This window comes from Wyeomyia smithii, chromosome 3 (genome assembly GCF_029784165.1).
Source record: "Wyeomyia smithii strain HCP4-BCI-WySm-NY-G18 chromosome 3, ASM2978416v1, whole genome shotgun sequence".
Taxonomy (NCBI): domain Eukaryota; kingdom Metazoa; phylum Arthropoda; class Insecta; order Diptera; family Culicidae; genus Wyeomyia; species Wyeomyia smithii.
In genome coordinates, this window is record NC_073696.1 from 70,232,949 (window position 1) to 70,255,379 (window position 22,431).

The following is a 22,431-nucleotide window of genomic DNA, read 5'->3' on the forward strand; positions in this document are numbered from 1 at the left end:
GACAAAATAATTAGATGCGTGCGATGGCAGCTCAATCGCTTTGTCGGTCTATTAAGCGCCAATCCCGCGCTACACGATCGGGAAACATTTTTTTCCATCACCTACCCGACATCATAGTTGAGTATAACTCCATCAGATCCCAAATTAAAAACAAACAAACCTTCCCTCAACCCCGTAACGATTTGTAATTCATTCGACCGACGTTAATGGCATGTTTTCTCAATCGCTAACCGGTTCGGAACTACCGACTGTGGCGGACGAGAAAAAAACTCTATCAAAATTTTTCACACATTTCATAAAAGTAAAACCACTGCCTTAGGAGTCCAGCAGGGTGGGACCGGAGGCAGTAATGACGATAAATGAAAATGTTCAACAAACATTTCAACAGCAAGCAAACAGCCAAAATTAGTGTGAATGGTGATTAAATCTCCCCGGTCGCTAGACTACAAATCGAATCGTAGGCGCATTCCGCATTGCTCGAACGGGTGGTCTAGGGTGGGTGGAAAATACTGCGCCCCCAAATTTATTTATCGACTGCACGGACGTTCCCCAGATGGAGCTTCGGAGGGAAAAAAATGTGTGTGTCTACAATCTAGAATCGGCAGCGACTTGCGTTCGGTCCAGTCCAAGTGGCGTCCCGCACTGAATGAATGAAGAGAGCAGAACTCTGATCGAACGTCGCGCGCGCGATATATGAGTCTAGACGTGCTGCGGTTTCTGCTACCGAAAGTCAAAATGGTCCGGGGGTTGCGTGTTAGGTGTGCTGCTTGTGAATGAAGCCAACTTTCGCACAGTTAGCATACGGTTGGATGATTTCGATCGGAAAAATTGATAATTTAATGCTATGCTAAGCTGCGATTTTCGCAACTTTCTGGCTGTGATTTATAATTTATTTATTCGTTTTTTCATAAAATTGAAAATAAAATCCAACGATCTTCGCCTAATTTAATCCACATTTCGGCAACTGTGCTCCACAGCTGGTACCTTTCTGCTGACCCATAATTCGGAAATCGGTAATTCGTATCAATGAATACTGGTGTCTTAAACGAAGCAACTTTGCCGGGTGTGAGGGTGCACCGTGTGGGTGGGATATAATGTACTTGTCGCCGTACTCCGTCCACACCACTCCCACAGTGCAGTACAGTGCTGCCCTGGGTAGTAACGAAATAGAACACGTGGTGTTCGTTATTGTGATGTGAGTGTGGATGTACGCTCGCGAGTGTACTCTTCTTTCCAGTGGCAACCACTAAAAGCCAGAAACGATGATTCGTGTGCCGTATTTACGAGCAACTTTTCAAACATTTTCATAGTCGCTTACCCGACATTAATGAAACAATAAAGATAAATTGAATTTTATTGCTGTTTAGTTTCGTTGTGGCGTTGATTGAAAGTTCTTCTATTTCCTGCGTTTTCCAACGCTTGGGTTCAGCATCGGCTGCTTTTAGCGTATAATGAACGATGTTTGATATTTTTAATTGCTGCATTGTCTGGACCTGGCTGGGTGGCGATAAGTGCACTAAAAATGCTTTTTCGTCTGTTTACAGAGGAGATTGAGACAAGCTACAAACTGTGGTCTGGAGTTTATGATATAATATTCATAATGTTAGGATTTACTGGTTTACAGTTAATGGTGGAAGCAAAAAAATGTGATAAAATTTCAAAACTATACTTCAAACCTACTTATCCTAACTGACGACAACAAATGAATTCCATGGAGAACAACGTATTTTCAGAAAAACAGTACTAGAACAAATCTCAATTAAATCATGATAAACTTTGAATGAATAATATCTCAGAATAAGAAGAATAATAGTTGGCACTAATGCATTCGTTTTTCCAGTCGGCTAATGATAATAATTGTATTTCACCAGTGGGTCTACCTTTTCTTTCGTATAAAGAAAAGATTATAATGTTAATGAAACGATACCAACAGCTGACACGTCACGTTTGCAAACCCAAAAATGTGCTCTCGGCTGTATGCTAGACATATTTAAAAGGTCATTAAAGTTATGTACCAACAAAAATTTGTTTATATTACGGGCACTTGAAAAACAGTTGGTTTACTAGTTTACTTTTAATTACGCTTTGTACTTTGTTTGATCGACATACACAACCGTGATCTTAGGGTATGGAAACAATAGTACATATTTTCTTGGTTTTAATTTTCTCTGCAATATTTTATGCCACAGTTTGGGAAATCGTACAGCCCTAAGGATCCGAAAAGAATGACAGCCAAGCCATCAAAGCAAAATGTCCAATTTAATTTATTCATGATTCCCAGTAACCAGCAAAACCGCCGTTACATGGAATTTCTAACTGTCGAGAGTCAAAGAGCTGAACTTGTGTGTCCTTCACCGTCGAAAGCAAAGATAAACGAACCATAATGCTTCGCTTGCTTAATTGGCACATTGTCAGAGAAAAGAGTCAAAGTTGACTTCCCAAAGGACCAACAACTGACACTCGGCAATAAACAAGACATTCATTGTCGCTGAAATGTCTCAAAAATCCGCTGTTAGACGTTGAATTTATTTATGAGCTTTTTGATGAACCTTTTGTTAAACTTTTCACTCACAAACTTTGATTGAAGAAGATTGGCACCGGGGCGGAGATGCTGACTTGGGGTTTTTTGATTTTGATCATCACACTTCACACTTAGACAAAATATTTGTCAAACACTCAAAACTAAGCACTGACATATTTTTTCCCTCGTTTCAGATCATTATGTCCGAAAAGGACAAAACCAAGCTGGTATCGACCGAGAAGCGAAAGGCCGACGAATGTGAACCGGTGAAAGATCTCAAAAAGGTAAGTAAAACGAATTCGATCAGGAACGGGAAGCCTGTGCAACAGGGCGGGTTGGCTTTTCAAAAGGAAATTGTTTGTTAATCTTCTTTCCATTCTGCTCAGTACAAATTCCATTACGCTTCAACAGCATCCGTCACCATTGTCGGTTAAATTATTGAATTGTCAGGGAAAAATCTTCTACTCACCCTTCAATCTCTTTTGAAAGTATAAACAATTACCGAGAAAATCCGCCTTTACCTTTCATAATGTACCCGAATTGAATTTGTTGACTGTGTACCTTCAATAATTTACCTTTGCTTCCCAACGTTTGAAGCTCGTCTCGTGGAAAAAGAGCTTAACGAAGAGCTGAAACGACAACGCCACTGCAGTAGTCTTGGCACTGACTGGGTAGAAATTCCAAACGGCGCCCTTATTACCGAACATTTTTCTCCGCTCCGCGTCGGTATTTAATAAACCATCAAAGTGTACAGTATGTAAGCAGAAAAATATTTTCCTTTATTAGGAAAAATAATTAACTTTTTACGTTCTTTTCTCGCTCCCAGCCGCGGTCGTTCAGCGCTGATACTATCTAGGCTAATTAGTAATCGTGAAGTTAGCTTTTCTTACCTTCCCGGAGCCAAATCACGCGCTAACGCGTCCTTCGTTGGAAAATAATCGTCAACGTTAACGTCCGACAGTATCGTTCATTTTTATGAACCGCATGTCATAAGGCACACAGAAATCACCCATTTTAGCTGGCAGTAACGCCTGGTATGCATGGATAAACAAATTTACATCGCTATTTTGAGGTTGCATTCTGAAAGCTTTTCGCCGGGGCCAAGTTATGCCGGCGAACAAGAACAACACAAATACGGTACGTTTTTATTGCGATTCATTCCGGCTTTCGCGGTGCTCCAATTGTGAGATGGGGATTTTTCGTTTCGCGTGTCATCACGGCGCGACGTATGTTAGGGTCGGAAATGTGCATTGCACAATTTATTCAGTGTCGGTACTCACGAGGAACGTCCCGGTGCTGTATTGTATGTAGTTGCCGTTTGTCAAAAGAAAGGAAAGACGTTAAACGACAACGTCGATGGTGGCTTCTCGGTACGGTGTGCTGCAGGTCGTCCAAGCTCTTTATGTGGAGCATAATGCATGCGAATCACAGCGAGTTGGCATAAGTGAATGCTTGTTGATGTAAAATTTCATTCAATCCCAGGGATGTTGGAAATTTCTGTGGCCGTTAGTGGTTTTATTGTTTTCGACATTCGGCGTAAAGCTCCGGTGGAATATTTTCGTTTGAACTTATCTGTCTGACGAGCGAGTGCTGAGAGTGAGTGCTGAAACTGAGAGGATTAAAGTTCTCTAACAAAGTATTGTGTTGAATGTTTAATGTGACATGCTATGAATTTATTTCAGCCTCAGCTCCATTCAACTTCATTCTAATTTTTATATATGTTAACGATCAAGGATTTCCTGTTGCCTTTGTTGTTAGTCTTGCTATCAAATGCTCTACTTTGGTGGCATGCCCTAAAAGTACAATTTAGAGCAATAAAACCAACTTGCTATTCGTAAAAAAAGTTGGAAATAATAAACAAATTAAACAAAAAAATGTAAATATTAAAAATAGGAAATGAAACAAAAATATTACAGCAAGAAATAATCTAGTAAACAATAAATAAAATAAACTACCAAACAGAAACAACAATCTTATTAAGCCACAGTAAAGGATCAACAAACTAGAAACATTCGGGAAATTGAAAAATTAAAAGAAATCAGTAATAGGTAGAACGAACACAAAAGACAATATTAGCATAATAAAAAATAGAAAAAAAAATTCAAAAATAGTATCAATAAAAAAAATCAGAAATGTTGTGTGCGAAACCACGACGGCAAGGTTAGCGTAGACTTACATAAGGTTCTTTGTTACATCTTTTCCATTCTTGCATTATTGTATTCGAGAATGATCGCATAGGGTAAAGTTCGAAGCAAACTTCTTTTTTCGATAGTTCTTTTGATAGACGCCAAAACCCCATTAGACTACTTTGTGAGTGTTTTTGTTCAATCACTTTCATCCAACAATAATAAAATAACTCTCTTCAAATAATATTCTGGTCCTGCAGGGATTCTAAATGGCATCTGGAGTCGACTTCATGCCTTTCCATCCCGGTTTCGGAAACATTCATTTAAGCTATTTTTCAGAAACCAGAAGTCACCATTTTGGATTTCAAAATTGTGTCTGGATTTGATTTTTGGTGTCTGGACATCATCTCCATTTCAGAATAACCATTTTCGGCTGTTTTTCATACACCGGAAGTTGCCATTTCGGATTTTAAAATTTTGTGTCTATATTTGGCCTCTATGCGTCATCTTAATACTGGAATTACCCGTATTGGCTGGTATTTGGTCATTTGCGGAAACTGGAAGTCGCCATCTTAAATTTCAAGAGGGGTATGAAGCTGAGCTTGAATTGGACTGCATTTCCTCTGCCATCGTATGAAGAACGTTGCATGCTCAATAATCTGCAAACACTTAAACAACGCCGCGAATTTGCGATGCTATTCTTCGTCAATGATATTATTTTAAATTATAGACTCATCTGCATTACTATTACAACTCAGATTTTATACACCTTCAAAACTCAGATTTTATACACCTTCAAAACTAGATAAAGAACAATAAAATAAATGAAACTAGGCATAAAAATTGAATATTAACCGAATATATAAAATGAGATTTGAGTAATGATAATTCAAAACCATGAATAAAAAAGACCACAAAAAAAAAACATAGCAAACCTAACACTGGTTACTGTGAAAAAGTATGATTACAGGATAGTTTTAACCATGAATACGAAGGATCTTAAAACATATCTAGCTCGGATATGGCAAGAAGAAATAGTAAAGCATAAAAACTAATAACTAGGAAAAAACTGGAAATCAGTTTGAGCTAAAATGTAAACGAAAAATGAAAAAAATAAACATACAAAAATTAGAAGATGATTTATAGACAGATGATGTTGAAAATTTTTGATACCAACAATATGTGACTGGAGAAAAGTTCACAAGAGTTGCAAAACGAAAACTCACAATTTGAAAATAGGATATACAAAGGAAAAAAGAAAAGAAATCGTGGAAAGAATTTAACAAGATATAAAAAGAAGAATGATATTTAAATAAGACGCACGTGAAATGATTGTCTATAATAAAGCAGAAAAGAATACAAGTAACGGGAAGAAGCTATGGCGCGTAGCAAAACTATTAAATTTGGTGCCTCAGAATTTTATGTTTTTCCTTATGAGTAGACAACAATTTCGAGAACACAAAAATTATAGAACATGCACGTTACATGGGAGAACCAAATTTAGTATATCAATTTGAGATGAAACTAAAATTATTTCATAATTTAAAAAAATTAATGATTGGTTCCGAAAATCTTCGGCAGGCTTTTGCATAAGAGTGCTGCACTTATTTTGTATCCGGTAAAAATAATATGGGTAAATTGATAATTGATATCGACCTTGTGAACGGTCAACACTTTTTTGTATTAAGTGTGCGTCGTAGTAGGCTTTCGTTCGTAAATGTACAACGACGTTCTTTCACACGAAGGATAGATGATCAATTGACACTCGCACACCGCACAATGGTCGAAAAATTAAGATTTATGGCCAAAATTATTTTTTGTTGTCAAATTGTTAGTTTTCTACAGTAGATGATTTTGTCATATGAAAAAGTATTGTAGTGACAAGGGCCTGTTCATAAACCACGTGAATTGAGGCATAACTCAGTGTTTTTTTTTTCGAAACAATAAAAAAACCTCATCAGTGTATACAAACAAATAATTATACTAATTTTACGCATTTTCATTGTGTTCTGGGCCAATTCGATGTGATATATGAAGAATTTCGTTGACAAATCACCCAAAATATAGATGAAGAAAAAAAAAATTACCCAAAACTTTCAAATATACAGAAATTATAAAAAACTTTAAAGCATCTTTTTCTACAAAAAACGCAATTTTTCCGCAATTTTTCAAATATACAGAAATTATAAAAAACTTTAAAGCATCTTTTTCTAAAAAAAACGCAATTTTTCCGCAAATTTCTAACACTATCAGGAGCTGTGCTTACACGTGCTTACATTTGATGTGGTTGAAGGTCAAAATTAGGAACATTCCCAACATTTTCTACGTGGCCTGCGGCAGGCTCTACAGGGTTAAAATCAAATTCTCTTCCGGTTTTAGGAAGCTAATATAATCAGCTCTTAATTGTATGCAAACATACCATAGCAGTTTTAATAGGATTTTATGTATTACAAAATGTTCAGAAAAACTGTTTTCCTTCATTTTTGAAAGAGGTAACTTTGGAGACGTTTTTTAACATGATCTGTTTCATGTATCAAGATTTCATTGATAAATTATGAAAATATAGATCAAAAACTCGAAAACCATGTGTTCAATACTTCCTAAAAATATGAAATTCGCATTTTGGTAATTGTGGCCACTCCTTTATATGGAGACCGTCTCATGTGCACCGTAGCGATGCACACTGTCATTAGTATGGCAATGTCATTTTGGCCTATTTCTGTTTACTTCGTTCTATTAGTGTTGAGAAAAATTATAACAGGATCGATGATATGAGCAATTCACAAGAGCTTCGCACACAACTTGCATAATTCTCATTTCTAGAAAAACTGTCAAAATACGTTTGAAAAAAAAAATTTCGTGATGGTGAGTACTCGTTTGACATGTTTGTTCAAGAATTTATTCCACCATGACCATTCATAAACCTGACTGGGATTCCCGGTTTCTCACTGGCAGCGTTGCAAAGCGAGCAAGAAGCGAAACCTTGCTTCTACTTTCTGCTTGGGAACGAGACATATGCTACGTTGTAAATTAGTGCATTATTTTAGTAAAAATCGTCAATAACCAAAAAAACATGTGAGATGAAAATAAACTTTTTTCGAGAAAATTGTTTGTTTCGGTTTAGCAAACAATATTGTAGAGCATAGAAAAATTGTATAAAATCACTATGAAAAGATAAATTTAAAACAATTGATTTTCAGGGATGATCCATAGAAAACTCTCATTCTATTTAAATAGGTAGATAGAAATATGATGTCTTCAACAGAGTTTTTTTTTCTTTCTTACATGTGCTAGGGTAAATTACCAATTCTCGTCAGTCTCTGTCGTTTGTCATGTTTTAAAATGTCATCCTTCTTTAGTAAGCTGACCTATTTATCTATTATCTATCTAGCATATTTTCCTACTTTTTATCTTATCGGAAAAATTAAAAAAGGACACAAAAAGTTCAACGGAGCTTCTAATTTTAATTGTAAAAATAACACTCTTACAGTTCCATTTTGGTCAAGCCATTTCCATTTTGGTCAGAATTTTGTTTAGTTCGTCAGTAGCAGAGAGGGAAAGAAAGCTTGTAAAACTATACTCGTTTCATCTAGTTTCATTGCTATGAATTGCAAATAAACGTTCTTCGTTATTCCGCCATTCAAAGTATAAGTAGAATTCTGACGCCATAAGTTGTACGTGCAAATTAATACTTGTGATGTCATATTTGTATTTTTGTATATGTATTTGCTGCGCTTCTGTACACACGATTGTCGAGGGATTGATACATGATGTCCTTTACTGTGTGAGAACAAAAGGGATCTAGATATTTGCGCAGTGCGCAGCGTGTGCAGTGGCTCCAAATTTACCGCAAAATATGTTTGTACTCTAAATCTGATTACTAAATCTATCTGATTTATAAAGAAATTTCTTTGTGTAGGAATATGCAAATAGCAAGAGGAGTTTTTGTAATTCAATCAACATCAAAACATGGTTTCACATGTCATAAACTCTATTCAAAAAAAGGATACGGCACGTTTTGCAACAGAAACAATTCCCTTTTGTTCTGGCAACAAAAACAGCAGCAAACATGCCGTGCTGTCCGCTGACGAAGTAAATCAACCTGTTGGATGTGTTAGGTGAATTTAAGTTTTATTCATCACGTATCCTTCATTAATTGTGAGTGTTAAAAGTGCATGAGTTATTTGCTTTCGCGAGTGCGACAGAACTAAGAATATTTGAGAGTGAACGAGTGTATATTTCTCGAGAAAATCGTAACCAAATATTGCTAGCGGCGAAGATGTGTTCCGTGAATGTTTTCTTCGGCCGGGTGAAATTTCTGGATGTGTTAGAGTTGCAGTTTAATTTTTGTTAAATAGCAATAAATTTGTTTGAGTTTTAGATGAAGTGATTCGTTCATGCGAACAGAAAAACTTCAACGTTCAAGGTAAGTTCACATACATTGAGTTTCTAAGTGGAATAAAAGCAGTGGAGCTTGGCAAACTGTATCCTGCCCACAATGCATATCACCTGACGAAGCCGTCAATTACCCTATAGCTTTTCCAAACAAAGTGGATTTTTATATTTCAAAATGAGTACGGTAAGATTCGCTTCCTACTGGTAAGTGGTAAGTGGATTAAAGTTACAACTTCTATAACATGGATAATCTCCCAGCTGGTCCCGAGGTACGATGCTGACCTAACGAGCCAGTCGTCGCAGGTTCAAATCTCGGCTCGGGAGAATACTGTTAGTGTCAATAGGATCGTAGCGCTAGCCCCGCAATTGTCCTGTACACTTAACAGTTGGCTGCGAAATCTGTGTATTATGAACAAAAGGTCGAGTTCCGAATCGGAATGTAGAACCCAAGGCTTTGCTTTATAACACGATTAATATATATATATATATATATATATATATATATATATATATATATATATATATATATATATATATATATATATATATATATATATATATATATATATATATATATATATATATATATATATATATATATATATATATATATATATATATATATATATATATACGATATAATTAATGGAACAACATTACTGAAGACTTGGTGGCTCAAAAATCAATTTTTTTGAGTCATAATAATTTTGATCACGTTTTTGCAGCTTTAGAAACAGTGTGCGCTGCCGAAATAAACCGATACCCTATTCGAAATATTTTTGTCGCTCCGCAGTCATCGCATATCAACTATTTTTCCGTGCTACCGTAAGAGCTGTTTATGGTAACGATATCAAGGACAAGACACCAACACTTATCACTCTTACTATTTCCACAAGTAAGCATTTTTTCGAAAAATTTTACTCGTAGAATTAGAAAGAGTGATAAGTGTTGATGTCTTGTCCTTGATATCGTTATCATCGCAATGCATCTTGAAACAATTGTCTTTGGCTGGTCGTGCTCGCGAGTAAGGGAGTAGACGCGAGTAGAAGAGTCGATGCGAGTGTGTGCATAAGATTTCGTGAGCAAATGCACGCAAGGAAGAAAGCGAAAAAGAACGAGAAATAGCTTGAATGGAGAACACTCCAGTGTGTGCAATCGGTGGCAACGAGAACCTCACTTGAGGTGTTTCTGTTCTGGTCTCAATATGGAACCTTTTTACAACGTCGTAACCTTTCTACAACGTAAATCGCTATAACGTACTTTTGACGCAAGACTTCGTTTTTGTTTTTTATGCTGTGGTATACTGCCCATAACCGCATAATTGTAACATGTGTAAAATTGGTTGTTCGAGCAAATGACACTTTGATATTTTGACCTTAAATGCATTGTTCCCAATATATTCTTGCAAATAGACAGTTCAACTAAACTAAGTATCATGAACACTATGACACTATGTAAACATTGAACATTACTTTTGAAGTCAAATTGGTTGAAATTTTTGCAATGATCGGAAACGGATCACCGTTGGTTGGTTGGTTACCGGACCAGAATAATTTCCGAGTTTCAAACGATGCAGATGTGGATTTAGAAGCATTTCTCAATAATAAGCGCATCCATAAAATGTCGAAAGTTACAATTATGCGATCATAGGTAGTATATTATGTTAAAGTGAAAATGAAACCGACCAACTATTAGGTTAAATATAAAGCGAGTGAAAACTAAAATTTCGGATTTTTTTTTTCACTGTTGTCAAGAAAGTACTTGAAAAAACTATTTTATATCTCAACTTATGTAAAACAAACAATATCGCATGCTAGCCTGGGGGCTAATGCGGTCTCGATCAACTAGATTAGTTGAGAGAATTTGTTATCGATATTGTTTTTCGGCACATTTTGCATGTTGTAGGATTAGTACAACCATACACCGTGCCCCAGTGCTGAGTCGAGAAAATTTCAAGCTCAAAAAGTTCCTCGACTTGATCGGGAATCGAACCCGATTTCACAACCGTGTGGGAGAGCTAGCTGACCAACATCGCTAACCACAGAACCACGGGGACCACTCAATCTCAACTTATGTGTTACAAACAAGTAAATTGGCCAAAACACATACTTTTCATCGGCATGGTGTTTTGGAACAAATGGAATCATAATTTTATTCGAACATTCGTTCTGGTATACATCTTGATTGGAACGACTACCAAACCAGTTGAACCGTGATTCAGACAAGAAAGAAATTTTTTTTTTGTCCACTACTTTAGTCGGTCATCCACTACCTTGCTGACGGATTATTGTTGAGGTTTGCAGGAAATTATACATAGTCGAAACCGAAAGATTTTCGCCTTGGAAATGGTTTACCGTTATCTTTCTGTCTCCATTTTTTTGCGGTTCAGTTAAAATTGTACAATACGCTTGCACGAGGCTTCTTGTTTCGAAGCAATTTTCGAATACTGGCATAAAAGAGGAGAGAGATTTACTCTCATTTCTCTTTGAGCGTGTTTGTTGTGGAGTAAGAGAGTTAGTTGTCACCCGTTACTATACAACTACACGAGGGATTTCATTAATCAATATGTCGCGGGACAGATAAAACAATGGACTATTCTTCGAAATGTCAGTTGATTAGAATGATGAAATGTCAAAGTCGAATTTTCGCGAACAATAAGCCAATCACGTGCGAGCACGCCTATCAGTATCAGTATCAGAAAAAAATAACCTATACTATGTTGACCTCTCGATGGTGAAGCTTTTATGTAAAGTTCATACCAACCTTATTTAACAGACATTTCAATGATCTGCTGTGGGAATGATATTGAAACAGGAAAGCATGGTAAAGCACGAACAGCACTGCAAATGTATCTCTTACTGTCTATTGAAATTCACCGAGGTGCCTGATATTCTTTTTAGGCTCTGCATAATGTAGCACCACACAACGATTGTCTTTTCCGTGATGTTTTTGATCCGATGTGGCTCTGCCCTTCATCGTTTTTCTTTTTTTTTACTGTGCCGTCGTCTTGTATTCTAATTAAACTTTTATTTGAGCATCTCAGCAGAATTTTCTTATTCATCTTTAAAAAATCAGATTTTTAATCGGACAAAACTGAGCTCAAAACGATAATTCTACGAAAACAGGTTTGGCATGGTTCAAAGATATGAGTATCACTTACACTCTTCGGTATTACATAAAACAGATTTCAAATAAGTTCATCCTACGTCGAGATAATCTTATTTAAGTATTGTGGAGAAATTGGGGCAAAATTGATATGTTGCTTGCTTTTTACGTGGATCAGATACCCGCCAATCGATTTTTGAGACTGTTTTCCTCAATATTTGACTTCCACGTTTAGATATCAGCGAATCCAATAATGCTCTCTTAAGATTATTTTGTTCTGTGAAATATATTGAAACCATGCCAAAACTGCTTTCGTAGAATCACGGTTTGAAAGTTAGTTTTTGACCGTTTCAAGATCTGTTATTCAACGATGGGTATAAGAATGCTATTATGTGGACTAACTCTTAGAATTTTGATATTCGGCTTCAAAAAACTGGCGTCGGATAAACATTGAAAATTTTCGATTTCTCAAATATTCAAAATGGCACCATTGCACAGTGGTTTAAAACGCGAAAAACGTGATCGTCAGCCTTTTGAGTATAAAAATGCCATTTAAATGCTACAGTGTATTCGACAAAGTTTTTGTAGATCTTAAGGGGCATCTTTTGATGTAAATAATTTTTTGATTAATTCACCTAAAAGTGAGATAAAAATTTTATTTTTTCATTTACTTATCAAACCAAAACGAAGTCTTCAGCAAAGTTGTAGACAATTTTATGTAGAAAAACTTTGCTGAAGGCACTTTGGTTCTATCTCTTGAAAATCGACCACATACAGGTAGTTTTATACACAGGCATTCTTCAAGTTTATAAAAATCGAAAAATACCAAATAACTTTTTCTGAAGTGATTTTAGAGGCCTACTATGTTCTAGACATTTTTTTATATTTAAAAAATACATACATTCAAGCATTGGAAAAACGTCAAAGAATGTTGCTAATTTTGTTAAAATAGCGCAAAAACTTTACTTTGGAGTATCAAATTAGCATATAATAAATTGAGTAGAATGGGTAACGGTATACATTCGCAAAGTATTTGCGAATGTAATGTTTTTTTTTTCACGGACACTTCAAATGTAATGTTTTTTTTTCACGGACACTTCTTTGGCGTTTATAAAACTTACAGAAAAACGCTAAACATTTTTTTATTCAATACGTACACAAGAATTCATACACAAGAAAAATACCATTCTAGTATTATTAGAGATATTTCAACTTAAATCTTTAGGAAGATAACTGTTAATAATAACTATAATATGTCTAGCACTAGGCTCAACAAAACTGTGATAATTGATAGTAACAATCAAATTAACGGTACATTTGAAACCGCTCAACCGTAATAAGCCTCTTATTGATATTGTCAAGCCCGGATTGCATTTCTCTATGAACAGTGAAAGGTTGCCATTAACTACAATGGGCTATTAGCATAACCTATCAAAACTAATTTATTGATAATCGCATCACATTATATAACACATTTGCAATTACTGTTTAGGAAAAAAAAACAAATCCAACCCACTTTCAATTACAGTTTCCTAATTGGTTTTCCCTCTCGCAATTCAAAACCGGGCTGCGAAATTTCGATTAAAGTCGAATTATGACTATTAATTATCCGATAAACAACGATATTCCCTAGATCGACAGCATTGAATCTAAACTGCCAATTGTTTTCATCGCTTGTCACAATCGGTGCCACCCCCTCCATATTCCGCACCCTCGCATTAACCCAAAAACGACAACCTCGGCGGCTTCATTTCTGCCAGTCATCTGTTCATCTGTTCATCTGTCGTCTTCTTACGGCTGATGGCGACACGAACCGCCGCACTACACTACTGTCGACTTGTGTTCTTCATTCATTCTTCCACTTGTTGACCCCAAATGAAGTAATCGAAGCCACACGGAGTCGCGTTATCTGAGGTTGTCTGATTACCGAATCCCGGCGGAGGGGCGGAGAAACGAGATTCGATGTGACAGGAGGCAGCAGCTGCAACCGATGTGGAATTAATGGTCGAGCAGCTCGTAAAACCGCGATTGAGCGGAAGCAACCATTATGATAATACGATTGAGATTTGATTGTTTCGCGAAATGGTTTCTCATATCGCTGGCAAATTATCATAATTTCAACCCGAGGGTGACCGAGGGGAGCTACGCTGAGAGGAAATTTCACAGACCGACTGGCTGAATGGCCGAAGAAAAGACAATAAATGAAGATAGACAGGCAGGCATGAAAAGATGGCCCACTTCTTCAAGGTATAAAACTAGGTCCAAGGATGAGCATGAAATGTACAATGTCGGCTAGATTTGGTACTGATTGCTGCCGGAGATGCTGCGGATAGCTCTAGAGAAGGGCCTTATTTATCTGTAAATACAATCTGCGGTAATAAGGCAAGAGTGAAGAGATTTCTGTTCAACTTTTTTATGCGTGGTTTTCTAACTACAATTTGATTTAATAGTACCTACACATAGTTGAATAGACTTTTTCCTCCATAACTATCAACCTCGAAAAATTAAGTTTGTGATTATGCAAACGAAAGCTATTTGAACGATCTTCACAGGCAAAAAAATTACATGTTCCAAAAAAAAAGGAAACAATACTGCTATCCTTGTTTCGACCGGTGTGAAAATAATCTCCCCACTGACATTAACAGCAAAGATACTCAAGCAAAGAAGCAGAAAAACACACTCATTCAAAAACACATTAGTTGCTGTAGGTGTAGGTGAAAGCTCAACAGTACGAATGCAGTTCTGTTTATTTCGCCCACGAAAAACATCACGACCAGCAGCAGTGCTCTGAACCGAAACATGTAGCAGCAAAGTTTTTCTTTCATTGCATTCCAACCAACCCGCTCTCTCCCTCTGGAGAGATTCTTTTTTGCTGGTTCGTAAAATGAAACTATCGCGTGCAACAGCACGTAAACTGTGACACGCGAACTTAGTTACTGTGTCGAATGATGAAACTTTCGGCAGCCTACTGTGCGCGGCGAGCGAACACGTTGCACTTCCGGTGGGCGACACTTTGGAAAAATAGAACAGTCGCAGCCCCGGGAGGAGGAAAAATTGCAGCAGAATTCAGAACTGAAAACTTTGAACGGATTTTTTTTTCGTTCCAGAGTCTTTCGCTGAAACAATAATTGTCGCTCCAAACAGTGTGGACCTTGGGGGGAGGAGATGGATAGGGGGTGGTGCGCGCTTCAGGGATGTTTATTATCACGCCTTTCTGTTTACGTTTCCGTTGGCACAGTTTTTCGGGGAAAACACACGATGCCGCTCTTCCGTGAATTAGATGGCTCCTGCGTTGGGTCTCTAGAGTTAGGTGAGGTGCAACGTAGGGTACGCGCTGGAACAGCTGATGCAGAAATCGAGAGGAAAAGTTTTTCCCGACCTAGAAAGAGGGAGAAAATTCAGTCGGCTTCGGGGGATAATTAAGGCAGTTTTCGACTTTTCGACTCTGCAGTTTCGGTTGTTAATTGAATTTCGAGCTTGGTGTTTTATTGATTTGATAGTAAAATTTGAACGATTTCGGTTTGTGGAAAAAGTAAATTGCTTTTGAAAGCGTTGAAAAGGTACCTAATGGTTTCCAGCCTAGTTCCGGGCTTCGCAGAAAACATGTGCCCTTTTCGACGTTGCCTTCCTAAATCAACTCATATTCCTTCTTGGCAGAAATTATCTCATTAGATATGTAAGTGGGTTATGCATATAGTTTTGACTCCCTCGGGGGTCCTCCTCACGCTAATGAGGCATAAATAAAAATGCTGTACAGCCTGTCCGCCACTCTCGGCGGTCGTTAGTAATGCATTAAGAAAAGAGACGATGAATCTTTCGCAACGAATTCAATTCACCAGTAGCTCTGCGCAAAGGGCATGCATTTTCCACGATGCATTTCTTTTCACTTAACCTATCTCCATTCAACGGTGGAGTGAGCCTTCGCCCGAAGCATCCTTTGCTACGCCGTCACCCGTCACCCTGGCAGGTCTCTCAATGAAAATACGTCGCACCTCTCACCCTTACGTTCGCTAGGCATAACATTGTGCTGTGCATATCTTGCTTTCATTGCGCCCGTGCCACCCGCGCTGCATCACCGCGACATGTAAAGTGACAATTTTGTTAAGCATGAATGCAATATTTTCGCTCGCTTGTGTATTCCTCCAATAGCCTGCACACAAACAGAGAATGAAGAAATACATCCCTACTCATGGCTTGAGTTTCAAGAATCAGGCGCAAGGGTGGAAATTTTCACTTTGTACAGTATGTGGTCTGTGAGATGAAACATGCTTCGCGCAATGGAATTCAAAGCGGGACTCTGCCACATGAGTGCATCCTTGAGATGTTCATTACTCACTTGACGGCACATTCTGTACACACTGGATGTGTTGCCAGTGGAGATGCACAAACGATTACAATGTTAACGGAAAGTTGATATCTTACTTGTGTTTTTGTGCGGCAACGAGTCGTAACACGAGCTAGGCTAGGCTCGGCACAAAGCGGAAACATTTCGCCTCACAGAACGGTCTAGTACTATAGCTACATAATTGCAGTGTGCAGTGTGTTTGTTTAAGCTATCTTGGTTCATTCTTCAAACAATCACATTGTTAGTTTGTTGTATCTTGTCAACTTTTTCATGTCACAAAAAAACGTTACAATATTCAAGACATTAAAAAAGAATTGTTAATGTGATGATAAATAGTAGAACCGCATAATGAACATTGTCTATCGATTTATACCTCCAATGACCTTCAAACTCTTAATTTTCATCATCTATAAGCACAATTGACACAACTTCAATTGCATATGAAAATCAATCAGTTCTAAAAGTTTGTAACTGAAAAAATAATTCAACAATTATTCAAACATCCCAACTAATTGCGAAATCTACGGGATAAATAAATTAAATCATTCTAAGTAGAGTAGTAAGGGGCAGAAGTACGCACTTAATTGTTTTTGCAACAGAACTGTTACAAAAAATTATCATAAAATTCGGTTTTGTTCCAAGCGGTACATGAACCTTTTGTCTTCAAAATGTATTAATAGAGTTTTTCGAATTTTGTTTGTAACATGAGAATTTTACTTTTTAGAAAAAACCCTTCAAATGCGAACTTTTACCCAGCATGCCGAGCAAAAGTACGCAGTTAACGGGACAAAGGTTCGCACTGCACGAACATTGTATTTATTACACTATCCTCAAACAATAAACTTGTTTTTGCTAGTTTTACACTGATTCTTTTTAGCTGCGTTAGAGCGGTGCCCCGAAACGATTTCCTCATTTCCGGCAGTCCGGTTTACTGGCGATATGTTCTGAATTTTTGGAACCTCATTCATGAACAGAATTATATTATTGAACAGAATCTTACAATTATTGGTTCACAGGTCATAAAAATACTTCCACAGGCCGGGTTTGGGTGTTATGGTGATACGTCCCGAAAATGGAACTTCCGAAAAAAATTCCACTTGGGCTTCTAGAGGCCATAAAAACAAATTAATGAAATTTATTTTCGGAAACAGGATGAACAGAGATCCGAAAACGACTCCAGCTGCCATATTATTGGAATCTAATATAATAGCGACTTTTGGTTTTCGAAAAATAACTATAAATGGTTGAATAATACACAATACGGGTATTTCCGGAATCGAATTGATGCTCTGAGATAAAAAATCAACTTCAGACGCTATTTTCAAACTAAAGATGGTGACTTCTGGTTGTGACAGTAAAAATTGACCAAATACCACCCCATATGAGTTATTTCGGAATGGGAATGATGCCAAGAGACCTAAAAACGATCTCAGGCGCCATCTTGAATTCCAAGATGGCGACTTCCGATTTCCGGAACATAACCTAAAATAGCCGAATACAAATATGTTTATGTGAATGTCTATCTGAGGATGATGCGCAGACACAAGAACTCAACTCCAAACGCGATTTTTAAATTCAAACTGGTGTCTCCCGGTTTCTGGAAAACATCCAAAATTGACCAAATACCATCAACTATGAGTACTTTTGAAATCGGAATGATGCCAAGAGACCTGCACCAGACGAACCGGAAGTCACCATCTGAAATTTAAAAAATGTGTCTGAGTCGATCTCCGGTCTCAGTGTGTCATTTTAATTCACATATGGGGGGTACTTGACAATTTTGGGTTGTTTCCTAGAAACCGGAAGTCTACATCTTGGAATCCGAAATGGCGTCCGGGGTCATTTAATGGTTTCAGAGCATCATCCCGATTTCGAAAATACCCATATTACCTGGTATTTGGCCACATTTTGTTGTTTTCCAGAAACCGCAATTCACCTCTTGGAATTCAAAATGGTGTCTGGAATCGTTATCTAGTCTCTGGACATCATCTCAATTACGGAAATGCACATATTGGGGGTTATTTAACCATGTTAGGTTGTTTTCTAAAAACCGGAAGTCGCCATTTTGAAATTAAAAATGGCGTCTGGGCCATTTTCCGATCTGTGAGCTTCATCCTGGCTGCGAAAAAAAAATTGGATGGTATTTGTCCTTGTTTTTCATTGTTTCTATGGCTTCTAGAAGCCCCAATCAACACGTAAAACTTTTTCTTATTACTTACTAGGCAATAGCGCAAAATCGCCCTTTAGGTAACAAATCTGTTACTTAAGAACCAATGAAGTACTTCTCCAGTCAAGTAACAACACATACTGTCATATATTTTGCACGTGTTACGGAAGTACGACTATTTTTTTTTATTCTCGCTTATTTTCCGTCGGTCTAGTTCCGCCACTGTTGTGGCCAATCACCGACGCCCAGGGAGGCGACTCCACACCCAGGACCCTAACTCACGACCCGTTTATTAACGGACCGGCGCCAACGGCTTTACTTCCTCATGCGATGGAAGGCGTGATCCCAGAGATTTTTCGCCTCAGAAAATCTCCCGGTGTCGGCTAGGATTGAATCTAGACCAGTTTGGTTGGTTGTGAGTGGATCACGCCACCTCACAACCATCGACACCTATGTCGGCGGTGGGATTCGAACCCAGGCGTCGAGCGTGGTTGGCGGAGACGTTGGCGGACACTAGGCCCCCGCTCGAAAGTACGACTATCTAATAACGTGTCAACCACATGCAAAATTTTCTCTGTCGAAAAATGCTTCCTTTTCGTCTCCATTTAAGAAAAATCGCACACCGTCGCCCTTTAAGCCTGAGACTCAAACCATCTCCGTACCTTTCTCTATTCCATTGACATGGTATTACACATTTCCATTTCAAGTAAACACTGGGGAACGAAACCGTGGTGTTTCTAATTAGACATTTGAGGTTAGCAGGTGAGATTCAGATTATGTGTTTATAAAGGGGACAGAAATGAACCTGATCGTTACATCAATACAAATGCAGCGAGTGAAGTCTCCAAACAAATGCATTGCGGTTCTGGTTGTATGTTCTCCAGCAGAAACACATACAAGCGTGTAGCCGTCATATATTTCGTTACGTTTTGGTTGTTAGGCTTTGTGAAAGTAATAAAATGTTGCTATAAAGTAACAAAATCTTCCTCGTTACTGTTGGGTGTATTCCTGAAGGACCATTGTGAAAGCATATCAATAAAAGCATTAAAATGGTTGTAAGATTCTATTTAAAAAATCATAAATTCAAAATTTTCCTAAGTTTTGGAGCATATTCGCAGTACGGCGAGCAAATGTTACAGTAGGTTTTCCTATATCAAAAATACTAACTTTTTTGTGTTAAGAGATACAGGAATGGTTTATTCGGCAAAATTTGAGAACGTGCAAAAATATGAAACTTTACTGAACAAACAAAATTCCTATCTTCATTGGGTACAGAGTTACAGAGTATATTCTATAAAAGTTAGTTTTTTGTTCTTAACTTTTGTTAGTTACATTTTACAAGAAAACGTTGTTCTGAAGAAGCATTTGGGCATACAAAATACACGTTTTTGTTGAAGGCCACACATCTCCAGGACTTTTCCTTACAAAGTTATAGCATGTTTAAACTTATTTTTTCGATAACTTCAAAAACGTATGAACTAAAAAGGAGCAAGTAGAATCATGATGCCTATACTTTTTTTCGAGGTTTAGTTCGAGTGCTCAAAACTGTTTTTAGTTCCATCCGTCCCAATCCAACTAATTCTTATTCAATACGTTTTTAATTTTATCGAAATAATAAGCTAAAACATGCTATAAATTTGTAAGGAAAAGTCCTGGAAATGTGTGGTTTTCAACAAAAACGTGTGTTTTGTATGTCCAAATGCTTCTCTAGAATAACGTTTTCTTGTAAAATGTAACTAACAGAAGTTAAGTGCAAAAAATTAACTTTTAAGTAACTTTTACAGAAAATATTCTGTAACTCTGTACCCAATGAAGATAGAAATTTTGTTTGTTCAGCAAAGTTTCATATTTTTGCACGTTCTAAAACTTTGCCGAATTAACCATTCCTTTATCTCTCAATACAAAAAAGTTAATATATTTGATACATGAAAACCTTTTATAACATATGCTCGCCGTACTCTAAAATGGGTGAATTGGGACAAATGGAACCTAAAGGAGTTCATAGTACTTCAGATTAACTTCAAGGAAAAGTATTGACATCATGATTCCACTTGCCCCGTTTTAACCTATACATTCTTGAATTTATCGAAAAAATAAGCTAAAATATGATATAACTTTGTTAGAAAAAGTCCTGGAGATATATGGCCTTTGACAAAAATGTGTGTTTTGTGTGCCCTAACAGTTCCTCCGAACAACACTTTCGTGTAAAATGCAACTAACAAAGGTTTAGTACGAAAAATTAACTTTTAAGTAAGTTCCATGTAATATACTTTATAACTTTGTATCGAAAAAAGATAGGATTTTTATTTGTTCAACAAAGTTTCATATTTTTGAATCTTTTACAACTTTGAGAGCATGAGCATGAGCATGAGCATGATTGACCGCCCGCGGTTGCTACTCCGTTATTGCCAGATCAGCTGTAATTATACAGAGAACCAACGGATGATGCTTGGGACTAACATGCATCCTCAATGTGTAAAAACTGGTGACCTTAATCTTTATATAAGGCAATACCAGCGCCGGCCGCATCCGAATGCAGGTCAAAGAAGGAGTGTGTATAGGAATATGTTGACGTGATACTCGCTTTATTGGTAGCCGAGAACACCTCTGCACTTTCACGAGAAATCACTGGGATGTTGGAGAAAAGGGCAGGGTTTGCAGCAGGTTTCGTTTTGGTAAACGATGCGCTTAACTTGGTGTGCGGGTTTATCATAACAAATATCGCGCCTACGAGTTCATTATTTTCACGGCGAAAATCATAACGTGATCCGAAATCATTTTGTTTAATGATGTAATACCGCAAAAAAGACACGCTAGAATACCGGACCTATAACTAAATTTGAGCATATTCAAATCCCTGGATACTTCCTTATGAAGTCGAAGCGTAGCTCCCATTGATTTATTTTAAACAACTGTTACGAAAGCTACGAAGATTGTATTGATATTTAACGCTTCGCCACTCCTATTGCTTTCTCGTAAAGTGACCTGACACCGAAACCTATGACGCCTTGATAATCTATCTGTAGGAAATGCGATGGTGTCAACGCAGAGTCTCCAAATATAATGTCACCGGGACATTTGATTCTATGCCTAGCAGATCGACTAACGATGTTTCCCGTATACTGGTTGTATGTTCTTAAAAGACTATCTGATTTGAGACCGATTTAAACTGAATATAAAATGCTATGGGAGCCAGGCACTATGTGCGGTATAACCCAGTGTAATGCAACATATTATACCACACGACGCGTATTCGATTTAACCCACACATTAACAATAACCACCCATAAAAGAGTCTGTGGTTTGCTTGACAGAAATACAAAAGTTATTATACTTTAAAAAATGGAACCGAGTTAAACCAACGAATAATGTTGGAGCCGCGCACGAATGTATGGTTTGCCAAGTAAATTTCAAAAGTGTGTAAAACTCAACGATTTGAAACCGATTTAAACCAACAGTAAAGGTACTGTTGGGTCCACGTACACGAGTGCATGGTTTGTATTATAAATTATGCAATTCCTATATATCGTCTTAGCAAGTCTGTTTATATATAAGTAACCTAATACACCTATTGAGTATAAAAACTGGCAGAGTTCCATGCGTTCAAAGCATAAAATTTGAAGAAAATGCAAATATGCATATTAAACAAAGTACAAACAGAGATTACTTACAAAAGGCCAAAACAATCAAAATCTGAATATAATAGACATGAACTCGTGCTATGTCTACTTCCAAGATTTAAACAATATCAATTGAAAAATGTTAATATACT

General features: G+C 37.3%; 1 protein-coding gene across 4 annotated transcripts in view; it reads left to right on the forward strand.

Moving 5' to 3' along the window:
• Positions 1-22,431, forward strand: part of LOC129731391 (pseudouridylate synthase RPUSD2-like) — a 503,699-nt gene that overhangs the window by 398,605 nt on the left and 82,663 nt on the right. For all 4 annotated transcript variants that reach the window (XM_055691365.1, XM_055691364.1, XM_055691362.1 and 1 more), the window contains one exon: positions 2,716-2,805. In XM_055691365.1, the coding sequence (XP_055547340.1) occupies positions 2,716-2,805 (90 nt within the window). The remainder of the gene's footprint in view (positions 1-2,715; positions 2,806-22,431) is intronic.